The sequence below is a fragment of the Hippichthys cyanospilos genome, chromosome 16, assembly GCF_059441005.1.
Source record: "Hippichthys cyanospilos isolate Australia breed blue-spotted pipefish chromosome 16, RoL_Hcya_1.0, whole genome shotgun sequence".
NCBI lineage: Eukaryota > Metazoa > Chordata > Actinopteri > Syngnathiformes > Syngnathidae > Hippichthys > Hippichthys cyanospilos.
The window spans coordinates 10,497,038-10,523,226 of record NC_142384.1 but is presented as its reverse complement, the minus strand read 5'-3'; the positions used below and the strand labels follow the sequence as shown (position 1 = coordinate 10,523,226).

At 39.7% G+C, this 26,189-nt stretch overlaps 2 protein-coding genes across 5 annotated transcripts; both read left to right on the top strand.

The window, feature by feature from the left end:
• Nucleotides 1-810: 810 nt before the first annotated feature.
• On the top strand, nucleotides 811-18,249 carry ppp1r1b (protein phosphatase 1, regulatory (inhibitor) subunit 1B). 4 transcript variants are annotated; one of them, XM_088436770.1, is made up of 5 exons: nucleotides 811-1,056; nucleotides 11,830-11,913; nucleotides 12,218-12,293; nucleotides 15,239-15,343; nucleotides 16,661-18,249. In XM_088436770.1, the coding sequence occupies exons 1-5, from the start codon at nucleotides 949-951 to the stop codon at nucleotides 16,831-16,833; spliced, it is 546 nt and encodes a 181-aa protein (XP_088292896.1). In that variant the 5' UTR covers nucleotides 811-948; the 3' UTR covers nucleotides 16,834-18,249. The 4 variants fall into 4 exon arrangements, with proteins under 4 accessions (XP_088292896.1, XP_088292895.1, XP_088292898.1 ...); XM_088436769.1 differs by having other exon boundaries at nucleotides 11,830-11,919; XM_088436772.1 differs by lacking the exon at nucleotides 15,239-15,343.
• Nucleotides 18,250-19,034: 785 nt separating this feature from the next.
• stard3 (StAR related lipid transfer domain containing 3) lies at nucleotides 19,035-26,042 on the top strand. Its single transcript, XM_088437968.1, has 15 exons — nucleotides 19,035-19,148; nucleotides 20,098-20,327; nucleotides 20,430-20,507; nucleotides 21,010-21,087; nucleotides 21,181-21,234; nucleotides 21,803-21,920; nucleotides 21,997-22,098; nucleotides 22,164-22,219; nucleotides 22,286-22,378; nucleotides 22,758-22,820; nucleotides 23,638-23,733; nucleotides 23,881-23,960; nucleotides 24,036-24,140; nucleotides 24,220-24,313; nucleotides 24,526-26,042. The coding sequence occupies exons 2-15, from the start codon at nucleotides 20,112-20,114 to the stop codon at nucleotides 24,655-24,657; spliced, it is 1,365 nt and encodes a 454-aa protein (XP_088294094.1). The 5' UTR covers nucleotides 19,035-19,148; nucleotides 20,098-20,111; the 3' UTR covers nucleotides 24,658-26,042.
• Nucleotides 26,043-26,189: the final 147 nt, after the last annotated feature.

Below are 26,189 nucleotides of genomic sequence, written 5' to 3'. Positions count from 1 at the left end.
TTTTTTATTTCATTTATTTTTATAAACTGCTGTCAGATAATAAAGGAGCATATTGGAGAAAAAAATTAAAATAAGTTTTACACTTAAATTTTAAAAGTTATTATTAGTAGTAGTTATTATTCCTTAATTGTTGTTGAAAGCTAAAAAATCAGTAATTATATATTTTTTTTGTATAATGTTGAAGGAATAAGTATATATTTTTCCTTTCAATCTCGAAAAATGTTTTTTTCATTGAATTTTAATGTTATGACTTAAAATCACAATTTATATTAAATATTAAGAGAGTTATTTTTAATGAATTGTTCCTCAATTCATTTGTAAGTTGCAAAAACGTTGTTTGTAAACTGATTTGCTCTTGGCATTTTGTTAACAGAGCTTCTTCTGTATTTTGAATATTCCCTCAGTGTTCCGAGGTAGACATGGCCTCATGATCTCATTTCCTGTTTCAAGCCTTGAGTTGCCTTCTTGTGACTTGAACTCCACTTCTGCTTCTTTAATCCGCATCCATCGTTTAGCAAAGAAGACTCCGGCGATGTCAGTTTTCCCTCCGTGTTCCCTTCTCTTGTTTATCTCCCTCCTCCAACGTCCGCCCCTTCGGCTCCAATCTCTCATTCACAAAAAGAGGCCAAAAGAGGCTCAGCTGACGTGATGAGATTATTTTTTTTCCCCCCATTTCTCTCTGATCACAAATCCACTTCAGCTGAGATAGAAAGTAAAACGCTCATCCCTCTCTCTCTCTCTCACTTTCTCTCCCTTCCTCCTCCCCCCTTTGTGTGCCGCCCCACTGTCCCTCCCTCCCTCCCCATTCAGCTTCATGTGAGGACCAACCGACGGACTGCTGCTTCTGCCACACAGGTTGAGCGGAGAGGAGGAACCGCAGCGGAGTTTTTAGCAACTGGCGGACTTCTCTGGTCTCGAGGATCAGCAGGTCCTCCGTTTCCAGGAGCCATGGAGCCCTCTGTGTCCACAGAGCTGGAACCCAAAGAGCGGAGGAAGATCCAGTTCGCCGTCCCGGCCTCGGCGGCCACCAATCTGGACCCCCGGCAAGTTGAGATGGTGAGTGACCAGCGTTGACGAAAAAAACTTTTTCAAAGTATCTCGCAGTAATTTTGCAGGTCTCAACAACTTTTTATCTGCCTACTTGAGAATGTTGAGAAATGATGGTGACATTTCCCTCTTGCTGTTTCCTGATGAGATTAGTGTCTCATCTTGACCTGTTTTTTTTTTTTCTTCCTCTTCATCATTTTCTGCACCATTGGACCTGACCCTGTAGCTTTGGACATGTCGCTAATTATCCTTCCTTTCTTCTACTTTGATCCCATGCAATGCCCCCCCCCCCCCCCCCCCCCCCACACACACACACACACACACACACACACACATCAATTTCAACTAGTTAGTTTGTGAAGTAAGTCTATTAGTCTCATGTTCTAGTCTCGCTGCTTTTTTACTTTCCAAATATATTGCCGCTCAGCTTTTAGCTAGCAGATTTTGTCGTGGCGTGCCTTCCAACTGTAAATCCCAAATCACTTTTCCCCATTGAAATGAATTGAAATTCAATTAATTGGCTCCAGCTCCCTGTAAAATATGTTTTTTTCTGGAACAAGATATTTTTTAATAAACTGACACCGGTTCTTTCACTGTAAGATAACAACATGAACCACATAATCGCAAGGTAGATACTATCAGGTGTTAGCATTAAGCTAGCATGCTAAAAAAACAAACAAAGAAAACAAGGTATGTTTCTCATTATTTGATTGTCAGTATTGTTTTCGTATGATAGTAAACTTTAACTGGGAGCGTCAATAAACTGCTTGGAGCCTCTTTTGAAATAATAGTTCACAATTTAGCTAAATGAAGCTGAGTTTAAGATGACAAGCAATTTTACCTCAAGTCCGCGGCCACAAATCAAAGCCAATAAATCAACTGAATGATGGTTCGTATCCCCCAAAATTGTTTTATTTTTTTTTTTTTTACAAGTATCAGCGGCACCCGACTTCTGGTCCTTTTGCTTTCGGGATACCCTGAAACTCGCTTTTTTTTTGTATTCCCCTCGTAAAACCGAGCCGCCTGGTCACCATGGGGACGGGCTGGACAACAATGTCGCCCCGAGCTTCCCTCTCGGCAGACGACTGAAAAGGTCGACTCTAATGGACGACTCCTTTGTTTGTGCCCGTTTGGACATAACGTCGGACACATCATTAGGAACACCTGCACAAAAATATAATGCCTCCTTTTGACTGATTGAGAGATGCACATGTGTCATGAATCTACAGAAGGGGAACAAAATCATAGGAAAATATCTCGGTACAAGAGAATCTTCACTTCCTGGTTGTCATGTATATGCGCTTTGCATGTACTCTCCAACCCGACCTCAATGACGCACTAATTTATGATGTCAAAAATGAGAAAACACAATTTGAGACTAGTTCTCTTGGTTGTTTGGATTTCAGACTCAGTGACCTGGCGGGCACTTCATAGTCCCAACGTTTGCATCCAAGTCACAAAAACATAGCACGATTGTCAAGGGGAAAGTTATTTGCCCAAAGATAAAATAAATGACTGCATCGATCTCCGTTTTTCACCGACTGACGATACCAGATGATACCAGACGATACCAGTCTATTATGTCGCTCCGTGTGCGTTTGAGGATTTCGCCCACACGGCGTCCATTTTCTCTGGGTCAAACGTCAAACGGCGACCTTTGAGGCCAGCCGTGTTTGTGGGCAAATACGAGAGGTCCAGCCAACTGTCAACACGCACACACCTGCACACGTCGCATCTTGATGGGTGGCGCGAAGCATGCTGGGAAAGAGGCGGCTGATCCACCGCTGGAATGTCCTCGGAGAATTTAGGAGGATTTCAAGATGCGGTTTGGAGTTTTTTCAAGTAAACTAAAATCACTTACATAATTAAACTGGCCAACGGATGACATTTAAAAGAGAAAAACACCTTGTTAGCTATGCAGAAAATTTGTGTATTTTGATAGCAACACACCAACAATGAACTCTAAGCATTAATATTAACCCTATAAACATAGTTACAGAAATATTAATAGGAATTTGAAGGTATTGACATGGATGCAGCTCACGTAGAAAAAACTTGTCTGCATACATGTCATTTCCTTCCTAATGGTAGAACCGATGGTGATGAGATCAAATAAAATTCAGAGATAGGTTATTTGAGATATTAAATTGATCTCATTCATCTCTTTTCATTTTCGCAACCAAAAAAATTTTGAGAAAAACCTGTCATTTTTTTTAATTTTAAAATTTATATACATTGAATTACATTGAATCGCATATTTTGAGACTAGTCCCAAGTGCGTGCTGCAACCTTTAGTTTTGACCATCATAATTACAAATTAAGATTAAAAATCCATTTAAAAACTCATCCATCCTGTCTGTCACACAATTGCTCAAACGAGGAGCGATCTCAATTTTGGTTTGGCAGAGAGCTTCGACTTGCTATATTAACATATTTGATGCTATTGTTAGCGCTGGCTGCAGTCACAACTGGCTGCTTTACATTTATGTGGTAGGCTAAACTTTCTTACAAAAAATGCAAATGACTATCTTTGTTAAAATTGCCGTTGAGGCAACAACTCTTATATGGTTTTCCATTTTCATGCCTTTCTTCAATTTTCCAACCCCCAACAACTCAAGCACAAAAAGCCTGTTGCATAAAACGTATGTATTCAACATAAAGAAATCATAAAATTAGAGATTAAAAATTAGATTAATGTGATTAAAAAAATAAAACCTTAACTTTGACTGTAATTAACTGCAATTATTCTGTTAATCTGACACCCATAGGTAGAACTGCTATAAATGGGCACCTATGACTATTATCGGCAGCTTTTGTGAGTACTCGATACCCTGAAAATAGGCTTGCATCGACCCAGTATCAATACCTTGTATTGGTACTTACCCATCTCTTTCTAAAAGATGTCAATCATAAAGCTTACGCATGCATATAAACTTGTTTATTGTGTAAACAGCGTAAAAGCAGCAATATTGAACGTGTACTGCATGTTGATGATAGTGTACACAAACTTGTTGAGTATATGCACCGTCACCATAGAGGCCTACGACGTTCCTCGGGTGTCGCTATCCCGCTCAGCGGCGTACGACAGGATTGGACATACACTAATCGAGGCCCTAATGCGCGTCCGCTCATCGTACATGACAAGAACAACAGTGGTGGCCATGACGGCGAGGGGAGGGGATGGATTAAGTCAAACATGGCGGATCAAGCACAGGGAACATCTGGAGATGACTTTGTCATTACAGTCGGGCCCTTTTGTCGCAGATCTGGCTGTTGGATCGCCACCGTTGCGTCCAGTCCACCGCGTCCTTTGGAATGAGTGCTTTGAGGTGTGATTGACAAACAAATGGGATTAGTCATTTTCACTCCCGACCGTCCATCCTCAATCCATCAAAACTCGACACGTGGGTTGTAATCTCTAATTCGTGACCTCGCTCATAATGTACATAAGTAATGTGGTTGAAGCATGTTTATTTATGCTCTCTATTTCTCTGAACTTTAGCCTGAAGGGTGTTATCTTAAAATTAACCTGATATTTAGTTGTTGTTTTTTTTAAACTGAGCAGTTTTAAGCGTGTTAAAATTACAGCTGTCAATAGAATGCAGTGGAGTTCTACACCTCTTTAAATAGTTGCAGTTGGAAACTAAAAACCTAAAATTAAAAACAGCATCTGTGGGAATTGAGATAGATTAATAGCATAGCACTTATATCGACAAGATCCTGTTTAACTGATTTTATACAAATTTAATTGGGTTTTTCATGTTTCTTTTCTTTCAAAAATCCTATTTAAACATTCATTTACACTTCTAAGAATTCTGACTTTGGTCTCAAAATTTTCACTTTGAAAGTCAGAATTATGACTTTACACTGAATATACTGTACTTTATAGTCACAATTAGAGATAAAAGTGCGAATCCTGCTCTTTTTTCTCTCTTATGTAAATAATCAATTTTTATCAACATAATATTCATTGAATACCTGCATTTTTTTCTAACTCTTTACAACCGTAACAACCATCACTATAGTATTGATACTGCTTAAGTATTCATTACTCTCCAAAAGTGTCAAAACCAAGCCTTAGCGTTCATATATATATATATATATATATATATATATATAAGAAAATACATAAGAAAATAACACATTCATTTATCGTCCATTTTCCCTAGGGTTGCAGGCTTGCTGTTGACTATCTCAGCATTTCTACTTAATAATGGACCAAGTTTGATCATTTTTTTGATGTTCAACATTTTTTAACTTAAATGTAAACTCAGATTTTAGGTAGCCTTTTTCTCATATTTTTTCTCAATAAGACAAGTGATGTCAGAACCACAAAAAACACGGCATATTCAATATTATTGATCAGTTGCAATTGCAAAAAAAAATATATATTTCCACTACCTTTCACTGAATGCTTGCATTCATCTCTACCTACCTGCAGTACGTCGCTAATAAAGTGTCCAAAGTCATACATGATTTTATAGAAGCAAATTAGGGTCCTGACAAAATGAATTTGCACAAAATAGACGTAATATGCGCGGCTAATGAGTTGACGTAACGGCCTTTAGAAAATCTCACGACCGTCAACAGTCTTTTGTTGTGTCGTGACTACGCTGTCCTTTGTTTGGACCTGGAACAAACCCTTTGGTACACCGCTATGTTTATCTTCAGCTCTCCACCGCAAAAGGCGCGCGAAGAAGAGAACGTAGTGTTGTGACGCTAACCCCTTTTTCCCTTCATCTCCTTGTTACCTGAATCTCATTACAAGCATGCTGGAGGGTTCTTGTATGAGATCATTGTGCCACTGGGTCTAAATAGAGTCTATTTAGGGAAGTAAGTGGGGGTCGGTTATTGGAGAGCCCCTCCAGATGCTGTACTACGCGGCTGATCTGTTTATTCATCTGGCCCGTAGTGGAGCCAAAGTTCACCCGGGCTGTGAGACCCTCGACATAATGAGCGATACTGTTCATTTGAATCAAAATGAATACTCGGGCAACGGTCGTGCTCGTAATTAGCATTGTCACGACCTTGACCTCCACCGCAACCGGCGCGGCGTACCATAGATAGCCCAGCTCGCTCTCCGTGCTCATGGAACCGTTTTGTCTGAGCTTTGTCTGCAGGCTTAATCCTGAAAATCCTCCGGTGTCACAATGAATTTGTTTCCCAGTCTGACCAGCGGTGGAAAGCATATTTAACTGGTAGTTTGCGCTTCTATTAACATAAGTTGTAAATGATCCGACCATAAACCAGTCTTGATGTAGTTACACTTAGAAAAGGTAATCTGATTTCTGATTATTGATTATCCTTTTAAAAAAGTACTTATATGATTTTAAAAGTAACAGACTTCGATTACAGGTTACTTTATTAATGAGTCTTAGAGTAATTCAAGCACCTCGAGCATCTTTTTCCCTTGGATATCCTCTTATTGAAAATTTGTCAAGCCATTTGCTGCAACAATTGTTTTTGCTATGCATAACAATAAAAAGCACATTGAAAACATTGAGCTGGGCAATTTCAAAATAAACCTTACTTGACTAAATAATATATGGACACAAATGCCTTGGTACACTTTTATTTTGATGTTGTTCTCAACAGCATGTTGCACAATAAGTGCTTGACTCATTTTTTTACTGCGACTGTCATTCCCGACCAATAAAAAACAATAAAGCATTCTTCAGAAATCGCATTCAGTCGCCAACTCAAGCTGTGAATAAATAACTTTATTCCTGACTTTGACATACGGCACTTGTTGCCAGGGTTTACCAGTGGCTAAGGCGCTGTTATGGCTGGGTCTCGCATAAATTAGCCACTAGCTAGCAGCACTCAAGCGCTACAAATAAGGATACAAAAAAGAGAACATTGTCCCGAAATCGCAATCAATCGCCAAATAAAAGAATTAATTAAGGTGACATTGACATACAACACTTGTTACCAGTGTTTACAAGAGGCCAAGGCTCCGTTATTGCTGTGTCTAGCATAAATTAGCCCCTAGCTAGCATTGCTTGAGTGCTCCACATAGGCTGGCATACTTGGCGTAAATGACTCCCTTTAATGGTGACAGCCTCACACAATTGCCGTTCCTACTGATCACATTTCAACAAATCAAGCTAACTCAAATTTAGACCAAAATTTATGGGGGGTTTGCTGCTAAGCACGGTTTAAATTGATCATAAATGAATAAAAGTTGGTCATTCATATTTAAATGGGATGTGTGTTAGGTCTTCTGTGTTTACACATCTATTTTACTCATCAAATAATATTTTTGTTATTTTTCTTATCTGAATACACAGTACATGTTTCAAATGATCTGTAGGATGTCTGTTTATCGATAATATTCAATTGTTACAGCCCTAGTTGCAGTCAACCGCTATATAAGGCACATTAACCAGGTTACATATGTTCCGTATGTACACACTGGCGTCTATTGATTGGACGAAAACCTTTCCAGCCCTTGGGCGCTGCAATGAATACAATTAAGCATCAACATACTTTCCGAGTTGCTAAATTGTTCCCATTTGGAGACTGCATGGGGTTACTTGCAGACCTCATTGGGTTGTGGAAACAGGAGGGGGCTTGCAGTCCAGAGGGAAAGGTCAACATTGCTTAATTGCTGGTGCTCTTTTGCACGTTCACGCTGATGGAAGGATCACAACGACGGAGGGGCAGGAAGTAAATAATCTGCTGTGAGAGTGCATGACTGCACTTCTGAACCAATAGATGGACCTGATAAGAAGATGGCAAATATTTAGTGTATTCTGCAGAGGCTGCTGGTTCAATTGCTGAATTGAACAAACAGTAAAAAAATAATAAACACACAGGCCATTGGGTTCGACAGTTAAAAGTCAGACAACTAAACTCTCGTTTAATGTCAACCAAGTCACTCAGAAGGCCAGTCTCCACCTATGAAAGCCAGACACAATTAAAGTTACTACAGTGTAAAACGTGAGGATAGTGAACCTGAGTGGACTAAAATAATACTTACAACTCACTTGCTTATTTTGTATACATATTAGGGCTTCAACTTTTTTTTCAAATAGACAGCAGAAGATGCATGACCATGTTTTTATTTGTCTGTTAGCAGTTAAATCTGTAACATCAGAAAAAAAGCAAAAATGTTAGTCAATTATCTGCAAAATATAAGTGGATACTTATAAATGCCTAATTTTGATTCAACACAATGACAATCAGTTTCATAAATGCCTAAAGAAATCTGATCATAGTAACTGTCAAGAGGCTGAATAACCGATTGGTCGATCTTCCAAAATAATTACCCATGTATCCACGATTATTGATTAGTTGTTGTATAATTGTTGCACCTCTAAATTGTGTCACCACAAAATCAGTGTTTACACAACTACTTGAATCATCAACTTTAAAGTCTCAGGAAGTGTTTATCAGAGTATCGGTTAACAGTTAATAAAAGTGTGGAGAAGGTCATAAACCTAACATATATATATATATATATATATATATATATATATATATATATATATATATATATATATATATATATATATATATATATATATATAAAACAATAATAATAATGAGGGTGAGATAGCTAGCTAGTTAGCTATGTACAAGCCCATGGAAGTACAGTATTAGGATGACGATCAAAGGGTGCGAACCAAGACCATTGGCTGCCTCTTAAGGTGCGTATCGCACAGCTGATTCTTCTCAAGATTCTGTCCCAGTCCCCCAGAGACCCCCTGTGATCTAGTTTATATTGTCCTCGTGACGCTGCTTTTTATAGGCCTGCCGTCGCCTCGCTCGGGGAGCAGGCCCACATCGGCCCCGTACCTCAACGTGTTCAATTCCGAAGAGCGCATGGTCATATTGGAGGATCGGGGCGGGAGGGGGAAGCGGCTGGGATAATGCGTAGTAATCTCCACGCCTCTACCGCTGGCACAAATGAGGAAGTCACATACAATTATTACGTAAGCGGTGTTGAGCAGACTGGTTTTTAAGGCTAGAGAATTACTCGAGTGTGTTTGTGTCGTGCGGCCGCCCGGCTATCGGAATTGCCATCATGGCCGTCGTCCCATGTGATGCAGCATCACATGTACTTTGGATTTGTGTTTGATTTCCAAGTGCTTGTACTGTATGTACGGGGACTTTATGTACAGTACTATATTTCACCAAATTGTACAGTAACAATGTTTAAAGTAATAACAATATGATGTACTGTAGCCTATAGTGAAGCGGTTCTGATGCAATATTCCTCTGTCCAATAAATGTGTTGTTTTACATTACATTAATAGTGTGATTTAATGTTTGAATTATAATATATGAAATGCAAAATGTCAAAATTGAAATGATAATTTAATCTAATAATGAGTTCTTATATTTATACTTAGTCATTTTCAGCAGAAAACAGATAGTATATAATAATAGAATAACGAAATTATTTTATGTACAATGAATGCATATATAAACATTTTATGTTGTCGACTGAAAATGACATCTCATCTCGTGCTCAAAGCTCAGGTGAAATGCTCAACAGAAATGCTAGCTTGGTATACTTTAGGCGTTAGGTGAGAAAACCACTGACATATACAGAGATCGACTAACAATTGGCCGTTCATGACTTTTAATTATTGTTTGAGGCCCAAAGTTAGTTTCCTTTATGAAGGAAACAACAAGCTAACTCAATAGTTAGCTTGTCCAGATAACCTAAGGTAAGCTAGCGCAAGTTTACTGACTTGACCCAACACAATACCAGTAATTCTGTCACCATTTGGTCCACCATCTTGGACTCCAAAACTGCTCTCCTGAATACACATTAAAGGGACAGTGTGTAAGATTTAGACTTTTTTTCATTAAACAGGACTAAATTGAATGACTGGAAATTTAAAAAACATGCAAATGAATATGTTCTTAATGACCAACAGTAAGTTTTAAATATAATAATAGATCTAGTTATCATTAAATGATATTACAATGGGGGTGGCACTTCTCCGGAGGCGGCCATGTTTGTTATAACTATGGACAATGGTAAATGCAGCACCTGCAGCACATCCTGCTGTCCGTAATGAAAAACAGTCTAAATCCTACACACTATCCCTTTAAGTCCAGTCAGCTTTACATTTGAAATTTACGTTAATGTTCTCGTTTATCATTAATTTGATATTTTGATCTTTTCATTATTGTTTATGTGTGCGTTTTGCAACTTGCAGTTGAGTGAAATTGAAATCATGTGCTCAAAGGTTAAGACCAATCATGGCTCAGCTGTCGGTCATGTGTTCAAAAGCTAAGCCTTGATTGGTTGTTAACTCAATCTTGCGTACAGGTGATGTAATTTTCAGTTATAAGATTGAGTACAGTATAGCCAAAATATGAACTGTTTAACAACTGGAAATGCCTAGATAAGTGAAGTGTTTTTATTGCCAAATGTTTTAACAGTTTGTTTCTAACTATTTATGTATTTTCTAAGATTTTTAATTGATTCATTGTTCTATAAAGGGGGTAGCATCTGGCGTCAGTCTGAACCACCTCCGGCTGCCGATAGCAGGTGGCAGCCGCCACAAAGCCCCGGGCCGGGGTTCACCTTGCCAGGGCATCGACGTAACAATGGTCAGGGGGCTTACTTAGGAACGGGCGTGGTCAACAGGAAGGCCATTTCATAATCCCTGAGCAGAAAGAGGAAAGGAAACACACTTGTGTTAACATAATCAGCGGTGTCACGCTCAGATGATGGACGGGAAGGAGATCCAGACATGAAATATGGTAAACAGGAAGTTGGACGTCGGAAGGCTTACTTGTGACGTCACAGCCAAGGGAGTAATTCACTCTCGATTGCGTGGGTGTGTTGTTGTGTCGCAAAGTTCTATAGTGCGCTCTGCTTTGGCAACACTCGCGCAAAATTTCCCCCTCCCCTTTGCGCTCTTCCCTTCATGAAGTGTGCAAAGGTTCATGTCATGGCCAAGGTTGGTTGGCTGGCTCGCTCGCCGCTAAGCTGTGCGTGCTGGCCCGTTTCATCAAATCCAACATGTTTCCTGGATGTGGCAGCCTCAGTCCTCCAGTGCGTGGGAATGCTAAGCTACATTATCTGGCATCTCCACACATTCCTGCCAATATTGAAAAATAGTTAAAATGTGAAAATGTGAAAAGACTGAGCGCTATAGTACAGACACCTTAATTTGTTCTCAAATGTAGATTTGAGTGCCTTTGTTAGCATCAGCCTTTATATGGCGTACTGTAGTTGCTATGTGCAGCTAGCTAGCCAGCTGTTTTGCTTGCAAAGTAAATGCTGTTTTGTTTGTTTTTTTTTCATGATTTTTAACCTTAGCCATAATTTTATGATGAACATTAATCAGAGACACAACTCATTCGAATTACCATGCTTTGAAGGAGTTATCCTCTGGTCAGCGTTACAAGGCTCATAAACGCCGAACAAACAGACTCAAGGGCAGCTTTTTCCCCAGAGCTATTACCGCTCTGAACAACAACAAAATAAGAACACTTTAAAAATAACAAGAACGCTTACACTCTTGTGAACTATGATATCTATTCTATTTATTGTTCATATTTATTTAATATGCACCAACAGGACAATAACTGCCGTGCGATGATAATAAAGGCATTCTATTCTATTCTATTTTCACATAATTCTTCTCTGCGGTGCCTCAAATTAAAAAAAAAAAAACATACATAAACCTATAACAGGTAGGTTTCCACTTTGTGGAAAAAATATCTCCCAAAAATGATGATGAAGACAGACTTTTTAAAATATATTGCCGTTTGATGGATCATAATGTTTTTGACATGTGTGTCCGTTTGCAGATTCGGCGCAGGAGGCCGACGCCCGCCACACTCTTCAGAGTAGCCGATCATACGTCGCCTGAGGACGACCAGTCCAGCCATCAGGTAAAGGTGAAGTCGAGCTTCTTGTTACTATTGTAGTTGTGTTTCATGCTATCAATTATTTTAAATTTGATGCATGTGATTAAATTCAAATTGTTTTTTTATCTTGTTGAAATCATTTTAGAAGTAATTTTACATGGATGCGCTTATAAATGGTTGTTATCTTAAGTAATGAAAAAATTGGTGGATGAATGTTTTTTCTTCTAGTCTTATTTCAATATTTACTATAATATCAAAGAAAACAAACGTAGAAGATAATAAGATGAACTATATTTATTTGTCTTTTAATTGTCTCCCTGTCGCACAGTGGGTCGTTGGGGAGAATGGCGTGCTCAAACCAAAGCGAGTCAATCCAAACGTGTACCAGCCTCCATCACTTAAAGGTCAGCGCGAGTGTGTGTATGCCTGTGTGGGCGTGTGTGTGACTTGACCTTGTGTTTTTATTCCTTTGATTTGTTTTACCGCCACGCTTCACGGTGCATACAAACAAGGCCTCGAAAAATGTTTTATTGGATTACACAAGCTGGTCCAAAAGCAGAAATTTAACTTACCCGTATTTGAGGATGAAAGGAAGGATGGAAAGAAGAATGTTTTGATCAAGGGAAGGAAGGACGGAAGCATGTTGTTTGTATGGATGGATGGATGGATGGATGGATGGATGGATGGATGGAAGGAAGGAAGGAAGGAAGGAAGGAAGGAAGGAAGGAAGGAAGGAAGGAAGGAAGGAAGGAGGTAATTAAAGTTTTGAAAAAAGGAAGGAAGGATGGGAGCATCATGGGTGGATGGATGGATGGATGGATGGATGGATGGATGGATGGATGGATGGATGGATGGATGGAAGGAAGGAAGGAAGGAAGGAGGTAATTAAAGTTTTGAAAAAAGGAAGGAAGGATGGGAGCATCATGGGTGGATGGATGGATGGATGGATGGATGGATGGATGGATGGATGGATGGATGGAAGAAGAAGAGTGAGACAGGAAAAGGTTATGATTAAAAGAAAGAAGGATAGAATGTGTCATGATTTAGAGATGGATGGATGGATGGATGGATGGATGGATGGATGGATGGATGGAAGAAAAGACAGAACGGATGATGGGAGGAAGGAGAGAGGGAGAGAAGAATGAAAGTTATGATCAAAGGAAGGAAGGATGGAAAGAATCATGGCTAAATGTATGCATGATGGAAGGAAGAAAGGCAGGAAGAAAGAAAATTAGGGATGATGGAAGTCATCATGGATTTAGGAATGGGTGGCAGCAGCGAAGGAAGAAAGGAGCTTACCTCTCCTTTTACATCTGCGCAAACAACCCCACAGGCAGACCCGACACCCTAATTTGAAAGCTAAACTCTTGATAAAGCTCTTCATCCTGTCTTAGAACCACAATTTAAAACACTAACGGCAAAGCGTACCCCAGGGTAGGAAGCTATTATGAATCCCTACTTTGAAGTCGCAATCTGTGTTTAATAATTGTAATTCTAACAAATTGTGCTTGTGTAAAAGTAACAAACTTCACATGTCTTTGCCACTTTTGGCTAGCAATTGATTTTAGTCAGTTGTGTCCCACGCAATTGTTTTGAGTGTGAACGTGACAGCAGCTTGTGTATGTTTGTGCGACAGGGAAGGGGGCGGGGGATTAGAATGGGACAGCTGTGAGTGTGAGTGTGGATCATCCTGGATTACAGTCAGTTGTGTGTACAGCTGTGCCACGCACACACTCACTCGCTCGCTCGCTCGCTCATACTGCAAATGCATACATTAACACAAAAGACTCTTTTGTGTGAAGCGTCCAGAGTGCGCACAAGATGTCTCGCACCTGCATCGCATTCGTCGCCCATTGAGAGCGTGAGGCCGCGTGCCATGCCAAGGTTGCGTAAGCGGCCTTCTACCAAAATAGGTGACCCGACGCAGCGCCCGGGTGTGCGGCCCACGCGGTGCGAAGGAGGGAGGAGGCAGGTGGGAGGGCGAGGTGACCCAGTGGAATAGAGAGGCAATGTTATAAAAGAAAGAAAAGAGGGTGAGTCAGTGTGGCAAAGGAAAGTCCAATGAACCTGTTGATGGTAAACATCGCTGTCAGGAACAACTCTTGATAATGAAATTGTGTATGATCAGGATTCAATTGTATAAATATGAGAACTTAAACCTTGGACCTCTATGTTTTGACATAGTAGCATTTACGTCAATGACTTTTTCTTCAGAGTGTTTTCAAGTTGAAGTGAACACCGTTCTGTAATTTAAAACTCTATTTGCAAGTAGTTAAATTAATGATCTTTTATTTAGTAGTTTATATGCATTTATTTTAACTTTTACCTCTGTTATGTTGTGGCTCAAACTGACCCATTTGAAAGTTTTAGATATATATATAGATATCAATATCTATATATTACATTTTCTAGTAAAATGATTCACAAACACATCTGCGGGTCATATTGACCCAGAGACATTTGTGCTGTTCCTGAAAAATAAACACAAGTGACTAGTCAACAAAACATTGGATTTAGATTACACACATTTCAGGCACATTTGGGTGACTAAATACACCGCGGATCACTTTGACCTGGGGCATTATTACTATTCTTATACTTGTGGCACATTTTTTCAAAATATTTTCTCCAATTTTGGGAGTTTGGATCATCAGCAGCTTAAAGGGGAACTTATTTATCATTTTTTAGCTACGTAATGTTCATATTTGGTCTAGATTTAATATCTAAATCTATTTATGTACTATTGATCCATGTAAAATCACGTTTTTTTTCCTCTCTTGCTGTTGACTGAAAATGACCACATGTGCTTAAGGCTCAGGTAAAGACAAATCACGGCTCAGCTGTTTTCTGGGTTTGGTCATGTGATGTTCAAGAACTGAGCTATGATTGGTCGTTTCCTGATTCTGAGCACCTGACGTCAATTTCAGTCAACAGCTGATGGAAATGTGTGCTTTAAGATATTAATTGTAATAGAAACAACATTTACATATTAAAATATTATAAAGATTTTTTTGCATTATTTTTTTAATACTTTCTTTGAATTTTGTTTGTCTTTTACTGCTAAAGACAAGTATGTGGCTAACTGGCCAAATAACTAAAGTGGCCCGATAAGTTTGACTTTGGGGATTTGGCTCTGATGTACAAACGCAAGAGAGACATCCGTTTTCAGACAAATATTTGACAACGTGCCGTAAGACATAACAAATACCATACAGTGATATTTTTGTTATGAGAAAACAGAGCGAGCTGAAGCGTGGTCAAAACAAAACACCATCCCCGTCTTATCCTTGTGTTAGTGTGTCGTCACCTCCCCGTGTGTTTGCGTCTGTGCGTGTTTGTGTGTGCGTAGCTGTGCAGAAGATGGCCGAGGCACATCTGCAGAACCTCGGCATCCACCCTCCTCTGGAGGACCCTCGTGAGGGCGAGGAGGATGACGACCCAGAAATTGCTGCTGGTGAGGAGGAGGCTCTCGTTCCAACGTCGAACTGGGCTGCTGGCAAATGCGCTGCACACATTTTTGTTTCTAGTTGCCATAAAAGGAAGAATACACCCGCTAGATCTGCTAGCATAAATGATATGTCTATTTGTGTCATGGGGTGGGAGGGCTAATTACATCTCGTAAGATAAACTGTCATATTTGATACATCAGGCTGGTACTGTACTTCTATTCTTATTTTATTTTAAGGTTGAAAAAGCACTTTTTTTTTCAAGTTGAGGCCAACATTTTGTACTCCGGGCCTTTAGGGGGCAGCATCCTAATCAGGTTCTGTATTTTAAGCACCTACATGCAATTGGAAATTTCAATAAGTAGTAATAGTATTTGACTCCAGTATAGGCCTGGTTTACCTGTTTCTCAGTGAAAATATTGTGAATGTAAACTATGTCTCAAAAGTGTGGTATGAGTACCAATGAGCTCCTTCTCGTAGGCTCCTTGTGTGGAAAAAACAAACAAAAAAAAACGAATCTTCATTTTAGGGAAGATTTAAGTCAATTTAGAAGTATCTTGGTAACTTTTAGAGACTATTTTGTAGATTCTGGTGATAATGCGTATTTTCTATTTATTTTACACACTTGGTAAGATTTAAGTAAATTTGGACGTATTCCGGTAACTTTTCACAAAATATTTTGTAGATTTTAGAAGCATTAAAGGAGACTTCAACTCCAAAATGTTCTATTCAGCCCCACTCTTCTAAATACAACATCCTGAGCTATACTGCGTTTGCGGAAAACTAACAACCAATCACAGCTCAGTTTGTGAATGTCTTTTAGGGAGTATTCCGTCCATTTAAGGGTATTTAGGTAACTTATGTGGCGTATTTCATATGATTTAAGAGGGAGTAGGTGATTTTGATTGACTATTTTTGTAGAGTTAAGAGTACGTAAGTAACTGATGAAATACAACTATAGTTTTATAATTTAGCTATTGTGTAGCTAGTGGTGCTACTCAGCGAGACAAACATATTTGTAGGTAGTACTTGGACTAAAAAGTCAAAGAACCACTGGTTTTAAGCAAAATTATCCACTGAGCATTACAAACTCCAGGCCAAAAGGGGGCAATATACTCTGTTTTGGATTTGTCTAAAGGAGAACAAAAAAAAAAAAAAAAACAGCTTCACTGTGCAAGAATAGCAATATTGACTGATGGAGTGTATTCTTCCTTTTTATTTGTGTTTAATCTCCCTCTTCCAGACCATTCTGTGTTTCCACCCCTCCCAAATACATTGCCAACGTAATCCTAAAACTGAAAAAAGTAAAACTACTTGTTCTCCAGGCTTAGACCACCAGGAGACGGTGGCTGGCGACCAGTCGGAAGCGGCTGCCAGCTCACGGGAGACGGATAGTCTGATCCAAGCGTCGCAGGTGGAGGAGCAGGAGGAGGAGGGTGAGGAAGGGGCAGAAGGCCGGGGGACAACGGAGAAGAGCAAGTCACTGGGCAGTATCTGAGGATATCATGATTTTGATATCAACCTAAAGGACTGAACAGCACTTGGCTTCCTTCATAAAGAGCAATGTAAGCACTAAACTATACTAAATTTTCATCCCTGAACAAAAACAAGTCGATTAAAAATGTGCTGTTTTGGTACAGTGGAACTTTTTACACAATCAGAGCATTTCGTGGATTTTTAAATTGTTTTTCTGCATTGGAAGTTCTTCATATTAAACAAAGTCATTCATCCGTTCCAAAAGTCAAATTAAATTGTGTCTAATTCTGGAAAAAAAAATACTACATATCAATGGCAGTAAACCAGTGGATTCCAGTTGATTAGTTAAAAACAAATAACAAAATAATCATTCTTTTTATGTCACGTTTATTAGAATTGGTACCAGCACAGCTTTTAAGTAGATGATATTGAGTAGGCATTAATCTGGGAAGGGCAGTTTTGATTATAAGGGAGAGAAATGCTTGAGTTTGAAGTAAAACTAGGTGTATGTTTGTTTGTTTCCATTTCAGTTTAGGCTCAGTTCAAAAACATAATTGAAGAACAGACCACAAGACCGAGTTTGATTTTTATATTTAAGTGGACGTGTTTACAAGTCCCGGGGGTTGAGCATTGATAATGATACATTAACTTGTCAGCAGCAACAAGCATTCAACTGAGACATAAATTATACACTACAAACATTTTTTGACCGACAATTCATTGCAGGTTCCACTGTACAGTATTTTAAATGGCCTCTTCAGCAATTATTAGTCTGCGTCTACCGCCATCTAGTGGCTACAATTAATGACAATTTATTGCATTTGAACCCATCCTTTTTTTTTTCTTTCAAATCAGTAATTTTCAAACTGAGATTTAAATAACCTTAAAAAAAATCACTCGGTGTGGTTTTAATAACACACCACAATTGTGTAACATTAGCATAGCAAGTGTGTCGTTAGGTTTTTGGTCATGAACCTTTAAAGGGCGAAGCTACCTCGCATGTTCTGCAATTCGCATGTCATCAAATCTTCTGGTTCCTTTTCTAGTCATTTTTCTAAAATCTTCAGACAGGTTTGTAATTCAATGTATCATCATAGTAACATTCATCATAGTTACCATCTGACAGATATTTCAACAAAATGCACCCCGCTTTCCTGAACTCCCCATGTTATCGTGCTTTTGTTTGTAAAAAAATAAATAAATAAAACAAAACAAAAAAAAATTATGATAACTGAACAATATACTGACTGAATGAAAGCAACTCATTTACTTTGACTTGATTTCCTCATTTCCCATCCGTTCTGGTCAATGGGGATGCCTGAGGTCACCGCTCTTTTATTTTGGTTTTCTGTTGGCTTGTTTTTAAATGTGATTGCTGGTGGTTGTTTTCAAGTGACCAACTTTAAAGAATAGTGTCAGAATAAAACATTTTCCCTTACGAGTTTTGTCTTATTTGCCATGGCTCAACAAATACACGACTTTTGAGGGTGTTCTTAATTGTCTGAACGCATGCAGAGTTTTCATCGATTCACTGTATTCATTTATTGAAATGCTATGTTCAAATTTATGAACAACATTTTGTGACAGCTGTGGTTGTTTTTATATATTCATTCAGAAAGCGAAGCACTGTAATGTACAGTACATCAATATACATATATATGTTTTTTTTTCATAATACATTATTTGAAGCAACGCCAATAAACTAGCTTACTCCGAAAGACAGCTTTCTTTCTTTTTCATAAGTAAATATAGCAAATCGTTATCCATTTGTTATCGCACAAAGTGGTTGTTGATCAAGTTTGCGTCACAATTATTAAAATATGGTATTGAGAAATGACTAAAGAAAAAAAGGGTAGAGCACGCAGTTCATGTTACCTTACTAATGCCAACGAAACCGGAAGTTGTGTGTTCATTACTCTCTTTGCCATGTTTTCCCCACGACCACAGTTGTCAGATGGTCTTTGGGTTTACAGTTTCGGTTCCGTTTCTTCACATTTGCACAGGGGTGTAGTGGGCGTGGTACGCGGGGGATAAACGAAATTAACCAACAAAACAGACCGTTTAATTACAGGTAAAAATCGTAACCCCACCATGTTATCAAGTAACCTTATAATGTTATAAAGTAATCCCACACACGATACTTCCCTCTTGCTTGTGTAAAAGATTTCAATAAAAACATCAATCCGGCAGCACGCAGGCGCACGCTGGCGGTGTGATCACGTGATTTGGAGTCAGCAGACGACGCGGGGAGTTATCTTTCGTTTTCATGTTTCTTCTTTGGAAGGTCGTAAGACTGTCCGGGAAACTTGGCATTGCGATGATGAAGCGATAAAACAAGTAAGTTAAAAACATGAACTATTGTCATTTAAATAAAGGTGTGAGTCCTAAGTGTGTTTTAACAATGTTTGTTCGCGAGTTGACCTTAATTTATAGAGCCTTACATACACAGCTAGCCAAGGAAGGAAGGTATATTAGCCATTATGAGCTAACGGTGGCAGCTAGCAGCTGGTAAGAGACTGAAACACTTGGTCAATATCTAAAAAAAATATTCATACATTATTATGTATTCCTTCACGGATTAATTTATAATATGTTGTTCGGAGTGTGGTAGCTGTCTAACCTACCTTACATTCAGATTCGAAACTTAACCAATAGAGTACACGGATATCCTGTGTATATGTGTATACTGTATATGTTTTTTTGTATTTTTATTGCTAACTTCCTCTTGACTTTAAATTGTCAACAAGAAGATTACTTTTGCATTTTAATAATTGCGGTGTCTAATATAAGTTGTGATTACAATGTGAAATGTGGAATGATGACTAATGAAGAAGGCTAGTTGTTTACCGCAAAAGATAATAGAAACAGGATTGAGAGGTTGTGATTCATTGTTGGCGATGTTCCCCATTAGTGTCAAAATGAAAATACGTTATACGAATAAGTTAACATGCTTAAAATCTGTCATTATTAACAAGATATTATCGCAATCTTTTCATGTTTGCAATTTGTATAGTTAGCAAAGAAAAACCTGTAAAAACTTATCTAATCTTATCTCCATCTTCATGGACAGAAAACAAAAGTATCTGGACATTAGTCCGCTGTTCTAACAATACTTTATGTAATGTAATTTTTGTGCCTTTTCATTTGTCGGTCGGATCAAGCTCACTTTTCCACTTCACTTTTCACTTTTGCTTTGCAAGTGGAAATACTAGTAATATTAACTTCTCCATACTTTTTCCACTAAGTCAAAAGTGTTCAATAGAGTTTTCTGTGTTTGGTTTTTCAGGTAGTGCGGGGAAAATGCCGGGCGCAGAGTACGGGGAGTTCGGGGGCAGCCTGCCCGCCATTGCCTCACTGAACGCGTCATATTCCACCTCACTGTCGCTGCCGTCCCCGTACCTGCTGCTGCCGCCACCCGCCGAGCGCAGACTCATCTCGGATGTGCGCCGCACCTTCTGTCTTTTTGTCACTTTCGACCTGCTTTTTATTTCGCTGCTGTGGATCATCGAGCTCAACGTGAGAGAGCGTTTTGATTATTTTTGTCCTTTTTATTGTTTTTTTTTTTTTGAGATGATATGATTGAACATTGACCAATCTGTGTCTGAACTCTTCATGCAGATCTCAAGTACCATCTGGGACAGCTTGGAAAAGGAAGTCCTCCACTACAACTTTAGGTCTTCCTTTTTTGACATTTTCGTAAGTGACTGGAGATCATTTTTCCAGTTGTTACCCTAAGTGTCTGCTCTGTCTTTTTTCAGTGATGTACCCCCTATGAAATATTTTTAACCAAATACCCCTGAACCAGTACAGCATCTTTTTAGATGAAAAAAAAGGCTTAAATGGTGCGCTGTTTTGTCTGCCGGAAAAATGTGTCATTCACGACAACATAATAAATACAATGTTTTCCAAAGGAGTGACTATAACACAATCTAGAAGTTGCATAGTGGTACAATTCATTTGCTCTTAATTTGAAAAGAAAAACATGTAGTTCCTCACACAGCAATAAAAAAAAAAATGCTGATACCTGCAGAATCCCTGTTAAACTTTCAAATACCCACTTGTGTTCCGTTTGCAGCCACTAGGGTGCAAATTTGTCTTATATCTGTAGTTCCTATGATAGGCTGTGATATGTATCCAAAATCACAAGTGTGTTCTGAGGGTAAAAATAACAAGTTACATGTCCTCTTCCTGTTGACAGCTCCTTGGGCTGTTCCGCTTCCTGTGTCTGCAGGTAGGCTACGCCGCCTTCCGGCTGAGGCACTGGTGGGTGATTGCGGTGAGTCGCCTTGGAATGTTAAACAAAATTCCAATCACGTCGCATATTTCCAAATCATTAGGAATGTAAAAGCTTAAAATAAACACCCTGCAGGTCACCACACTCGTGACCAGCGTCTTCCTCGTAGTGAAGGTCATCGTTTCAAATGTGAGTGCGACTTCTTTTTCTGTGTGTGGTGTCATGCAGGTTTCTCAGTTTCCACCTCATTAGCAGTTTCACTTCTGCGTGAGTGTATCTGAAAGCGCTCCAGAGACAGAGCAAATGAGAACGTTCTGCTACCTTTCACCTTTTGACCCCTGTTGACATTATTTGGGTCATTCAAGAATTGGAGGACGTTTTTTATGTAAACATTTTTATGTAAATATAAAAATAGAATCAAGGACATTTTTTTTTGCTCCAGCCATTCTTTTAGAAACCTTTTTGATGATGTCAGTTCCAGTGGATCATGTGATGCACTTCTTCTTCTACCATGCTAAAAAGGTTATGGTACAGGGTTGCATGCATGTTGTCGGACACACTTTTCATGAAAAAGACTGTTTCACATCCCACAGTTGCAAGAGACAGCAATGTAACAAATACAACCAAACATAAGAAATTTAAATTAAATTTGCACGGTTTAATATTTTTATGTGAATGATTTCAAATTTGATGGGTGGGATGTCCCGTATTTCTGGAATGACCCGCATGCTGATCACCCTGTCTTGGGTTCATCCAGCTTCTCTCCCAGAATGCATTTGGTTACGTGCTACCCATCACGTCCTTCGTGGTGGCCTGGCTTGAGACCTGGTTCCTGGACTTCAAGGTCCTCCCGCAGGAGGTGGACGACGAGCGAGGTGGATGGCGACCATCCAATGAAAAGTATCCCCAAATAAAAGCAAGGTTTTTGATGATTCGACCATTTTTCCTCAGCTTACTTAGCGGCGGTGAACGCGGCTTGCGAGCGTGCCCCTGTTTTGTACCCTCGCGCCGTGTCCGATGGACAATTCTATTCACCGCCAGAGTCGGTTGCAGGTAATGCCGTCTGAGCTTGTGCCCCCCCCCCATCCTATTTGCTCATGATCTTTCCCCTCCTGCAGGCTCTGAGGAAGATCTTGACGAGGAGGGTCTCGGACGGCGCGCCGTCACCGCACAGGTACCCCAAGTCAGATCCTGTCTCATCATCAACGTGACGGCCCTCATCTCTGTCCTCTCGCTGCAGGAGAAAGAATTTGTTCGACAAGGACGCGAGGCCATGACCATCGTCGAGCAGATCCTCACCCAGGAGGAAAACTGGAAGTTTGAGAAGAACAGTGTGAGTAGTCAAATTCGTGTAACTGTTCACGTAGAAAAAACAAGTATTTCAATCACATTCGCAATTTAGAATCCTGTCTTGGCAAAAAAAAAGTATTAGTATTAGTATTAGTAAGTAGAATTTTGTAAAGTTGTCGTAGTGAATTCTTAAAAGACTGAAAGCCAAAATTGAGTCAGTTCACAGCTCTAGTTGAAGTTGCCAAACCGTCTCATCATTTATGCTTCATTTGAGTTTTGTTTTAGCATAAGCCTAACCTATTAAAACGAAATATTATGGCATAATAAATCCGATAAATAATTGTGCTAAAATACATTCAGCAGCTTTAATTTTCATAATCACTCTGAGGGGAAAATTGAACTTATTTCATGTGCTGTTTTAGGATGCGGGCGACTCCGTCTACACTCTGGAGATTCCATTCCACGGCAAGACGTTCATACTTAAGGTGAGGGAGGTCATTGCTGGCAACCCACGTCCTGTTGACATCATTCCACTATTATCTTCTTGGTTTGCACTGACATGGCGAGTTGAGCTATTTTAAATCATTTGACCCCGTTATGATAATCATTTATCTTCGCCTAATTGTCAGTTAGCACGCCGCCGTTACCAAAGAGGTCACATCTTTTCCACTTTAATCCGAGTGATATCATCAACCGCATGAAAGCTTTTGCTGAACAAATTTATTACGGGAAACAGTCAACAGAGGGTGCTCTCCTGCTGACTGGTGGCGTGAGAGCGTAGCAAAGACCAGCATGCGCAAACTAACGTCGCAGTTGATGTGCAGGGGACAATGTAGTTACTGTTAAAGATGTGCGTTGATATACCGTGTCAAGAGGGTTTACCGCTTTGTTTGCTAATCGTAATTAATTAAAGGAAATTCCAAGCAAAGCTTCAGCCATCATAGTTCTCGTGAAAATAGGAGCTTTTATTGGTACACTTTAGTTTTATTCCGATTCTTAGTCATATTAAACCATAAAACAAGTGTATTCGAGCGACTTGGAATTTTTCCTGAAATTTCAAAGGCAATTTGCTGCAACTTCTTCTAAATGCGACTAAAGTAAACTTCTAAACTTTTAACTTTTTATAGTGCACTGTACAATGAGGGAATGCAAATATCTGAGCAATCGATTTGTAATAATGATATTGTTGAAATGAAATGATTGTATTTACTGTCTTACAGCAAGGTTTTCAAGCTACAGCACCATTTGATGCTGTTTCCGGTCTTGGCATATTTGGTGAGGTTGTTGTTTTTGTCTCGTCAGGCCTTCATGCAGTGTCCCGCTGAGCTGGTGTACCAGGAGGTCATTTTGCAGCCCGAGAAGATGGTCTTATGGAACAGGACTGTGTCTGCCTGTCAGGTGACCTTTGCTTAGTTGATTTCTTTTTCTTGGAAGAAGGCTTCACTAATTGTACGCAGCAATACATTTACATGATTTAATCAGTGAAGTTTATAAACAATCTCAACTATATAGTTGAAGTAGGGTTATTCTTTTCTTCCTCCTCAGATCCTTCAGCGAGTGGACGACAACACTCTAGTGACGTATGACGTCTCAGCCGGGGCGGCCGGAGGAGTGGTGTCCCCTCGGTATCTAGCCGCCATCTTAGCTCGCTACTCTTTAGCGTCTCTGTGTTTCGCAAATCATGTGTTTTGTCCACAAAGGGACTTTGTAAATGTCCGACGGGTGGAGCGTAAAAGAGACTGCTACCTTTCTGCCGGCATGGCCACCGATCACGATGCCAAAGCACCCTGTGGGCGTTATGTCAGGTCAGAAAAACAAGCGACAAAATATTTCATGTTTCTGTCGACGTGCCACTATGATTTCATCTGACGTTTTGCACAACAGGGGAGAGAACGGTCCAGGCGGATTTGTGGTTCTCAAATCCAGCAGCAACCCTTCCGTCTGCACCTTCATCTGGATCCTCAACACAGACCTGAAGGTAAGGAATAGGTCTGGCTCCGTGGCTTGTCGTAGTGCACCACCTTGTGACCAAATTGGTACATGTGTGCTTGTACTGATTTAGTAGTCAGCAGGCTTTCATTTCAAAGTTGAGAGATCGACTTGATTTGTCATCATTTACAGTTTTTTATTAGAATCATTCAAATTTATTGAATCAATTTGAAAACTAAATAGGGGCTTGTCTCCTCCCAGGGTCGACTACCGCGCTACCTCATCCACCAGAGTCTGGCTGCCACCATGTTTGAGTTCATGTCCCATCTGCGCCAGCGAATCACCGAACTGCGGCCCTCCATGCGCCTCCACCGCCAGCACCACCCGTGCTAGGACCGTGACCACGATGTAGGCTGGAAGGATTTGTCCCGGCGACGCCATTCCTCGGAAGCTGAGGAGACGTGCCGCATGTGAGCAGGCCGTTAGGACTGAACTCTTTTCTGAGCCTTGTATTTTTCTTCTGCTTTCTTTTGGTCTGCTCGCTGACTGCATCCGGTGCATTCCCGCTCGACGTTTACTCTTGGTCACATGAGGGAGACCGCACCAGTCCAAGCTGATCTCTGTGCCTTCAGGTGCAAAACAATGAACACAAAATGGCTGCCAAATAGAGTTGGGATAGTGTGGAAAGTTTCTGTTAAATTTCCATGGGAATTAAAGAGGAGATGTAATGAATTCCTGGTTTATTCACATGAATTACCACACACTCCTGTTGAGTCCCATGAAACATTTTCTGATTTGTCATTTTTCAACCATATTGCCAATCATCATTTTTCAGTATCAAAAACCCCAAGGTTACAGAATCGATAATTCACCTGAATGGGCAGGCCCTAGTTTTAAAAATCCTTATAAGCGGTCATTTTTGGTGCTCATGTTCCACCCATATCAGATGCCAAAAAAGCTTTGCACTAAACCATCTCCCATATGTCTAGTTCATCTATTTATATTATGACTAATTTGGGGCAAAATCTCTACCCAAAATGGCTGTCTTCCTGTTCAAATTCAGCCATAGATCCTTGAGAATGAGCGAGTGAGTTAAAGTGAGTCTGGTTAGTAAACTCTGGCTAGCATGGTGAGACCGAAATCGCCACAAGATTTGGACCTCAAACCTAAGGACTGTAAAGCAGATGCTGACCAGCAGGCCATTGTGCTGAACAGGAACGGGCGCATAAACTTGGAGGGGAAGAAAAGGAACTATATAAATGTTTTTCCAGCAATGGAACAAGTGATAATTATTATACACGACAAGCGTTTTTGTGGATTGCCAGGACAAGCTCAGAATGAATACTTTTTTGTGAATTCAACTTTGTGGATTTTTTAAAAGGCAAAAACCACACAAACATTGTTCTGGGAATGTTTGGTTAAGAAAAAAAAAACAGCATATCATAATAACATGTGATCCCTACCAAAGGGAACGGATTGTTCTTTGCTCACATTCAGCGGCAGACATGTGAGTGTGGAAAAATGTCAGACGGGGGTAATGAGCCATGGAGGCATTTTTGGTGCCTTCAATGCAATATTTGCTTTGTGTCTTAATTAATGTGCTTTGTTTTAACACTGTCACACACAGATACACATTATACTGTACTTGTGTTTACACATGTATTCAATTGAAGTCGTCACGACAAACTGACCAACCGTTTTGTGTTTTATTTAGGCTTTTTTTTAGCTACTGTCTAATAAATTGATTTCAAGGGCCTTTCTTTACTGGTCACAATTCACATGCTTGAAACTTGAAATTGATTTCGAATGATAGATGGAAGTCAAAATAACAAAAGAAACCCAATATGGTGCTTGACACATACACCAATCAAATACTTTTCAGGTTACCCCCCAAAATATTCTTTACAATATGATCTATTTTGCAC

Bases quoted from the DNA above. Each gene is read 5' to 3' on its own strand.
- ppp1r1b (XM_088436769.1), top strand. From the start codon at position 949: ATGGAGCCCTCTGTGTCCACAGAGCTGGAACCCAAAGAGCGGAGGAAG. The intron at 11,920-12,217 runs GTGAAGTCGAGC...CCTGTCGCACAG, and splicing joins AGTCCAGCCATCAGGTAAAG to TGGGTCGTTGGGGAGAATGG. The intron at 12,294-15,238 runs GTCAGCGCGAGT...GTGTGTGCGTAG, and splicing joins CCAGCCTCCATCACTTAAAG to CTGTGCAGAAGATGGCCGAG.
- stard3 (XM_088437968.1), top strand. From the start codon at position 20,112: ATGCCGGGCGCAGAGTACGGGGAGTTCGGGGGCAGCCTGCCCGCCATT. The intron at 21,088-21,180 runs GTGAGTCGCCTT...AACACCCTGCAG, and splicing joins GGCACTGGTGGGTGATTGCG to GTCACCACACTCGTGACCAG. The intron at 23,734-23,880 runs GTGACCTTTGCT...CTTCCTCCTCAG, and splicing joins GGACTGTGTCTGCCTGTCAG to ATCCTTCAGCGAGTGGACGA.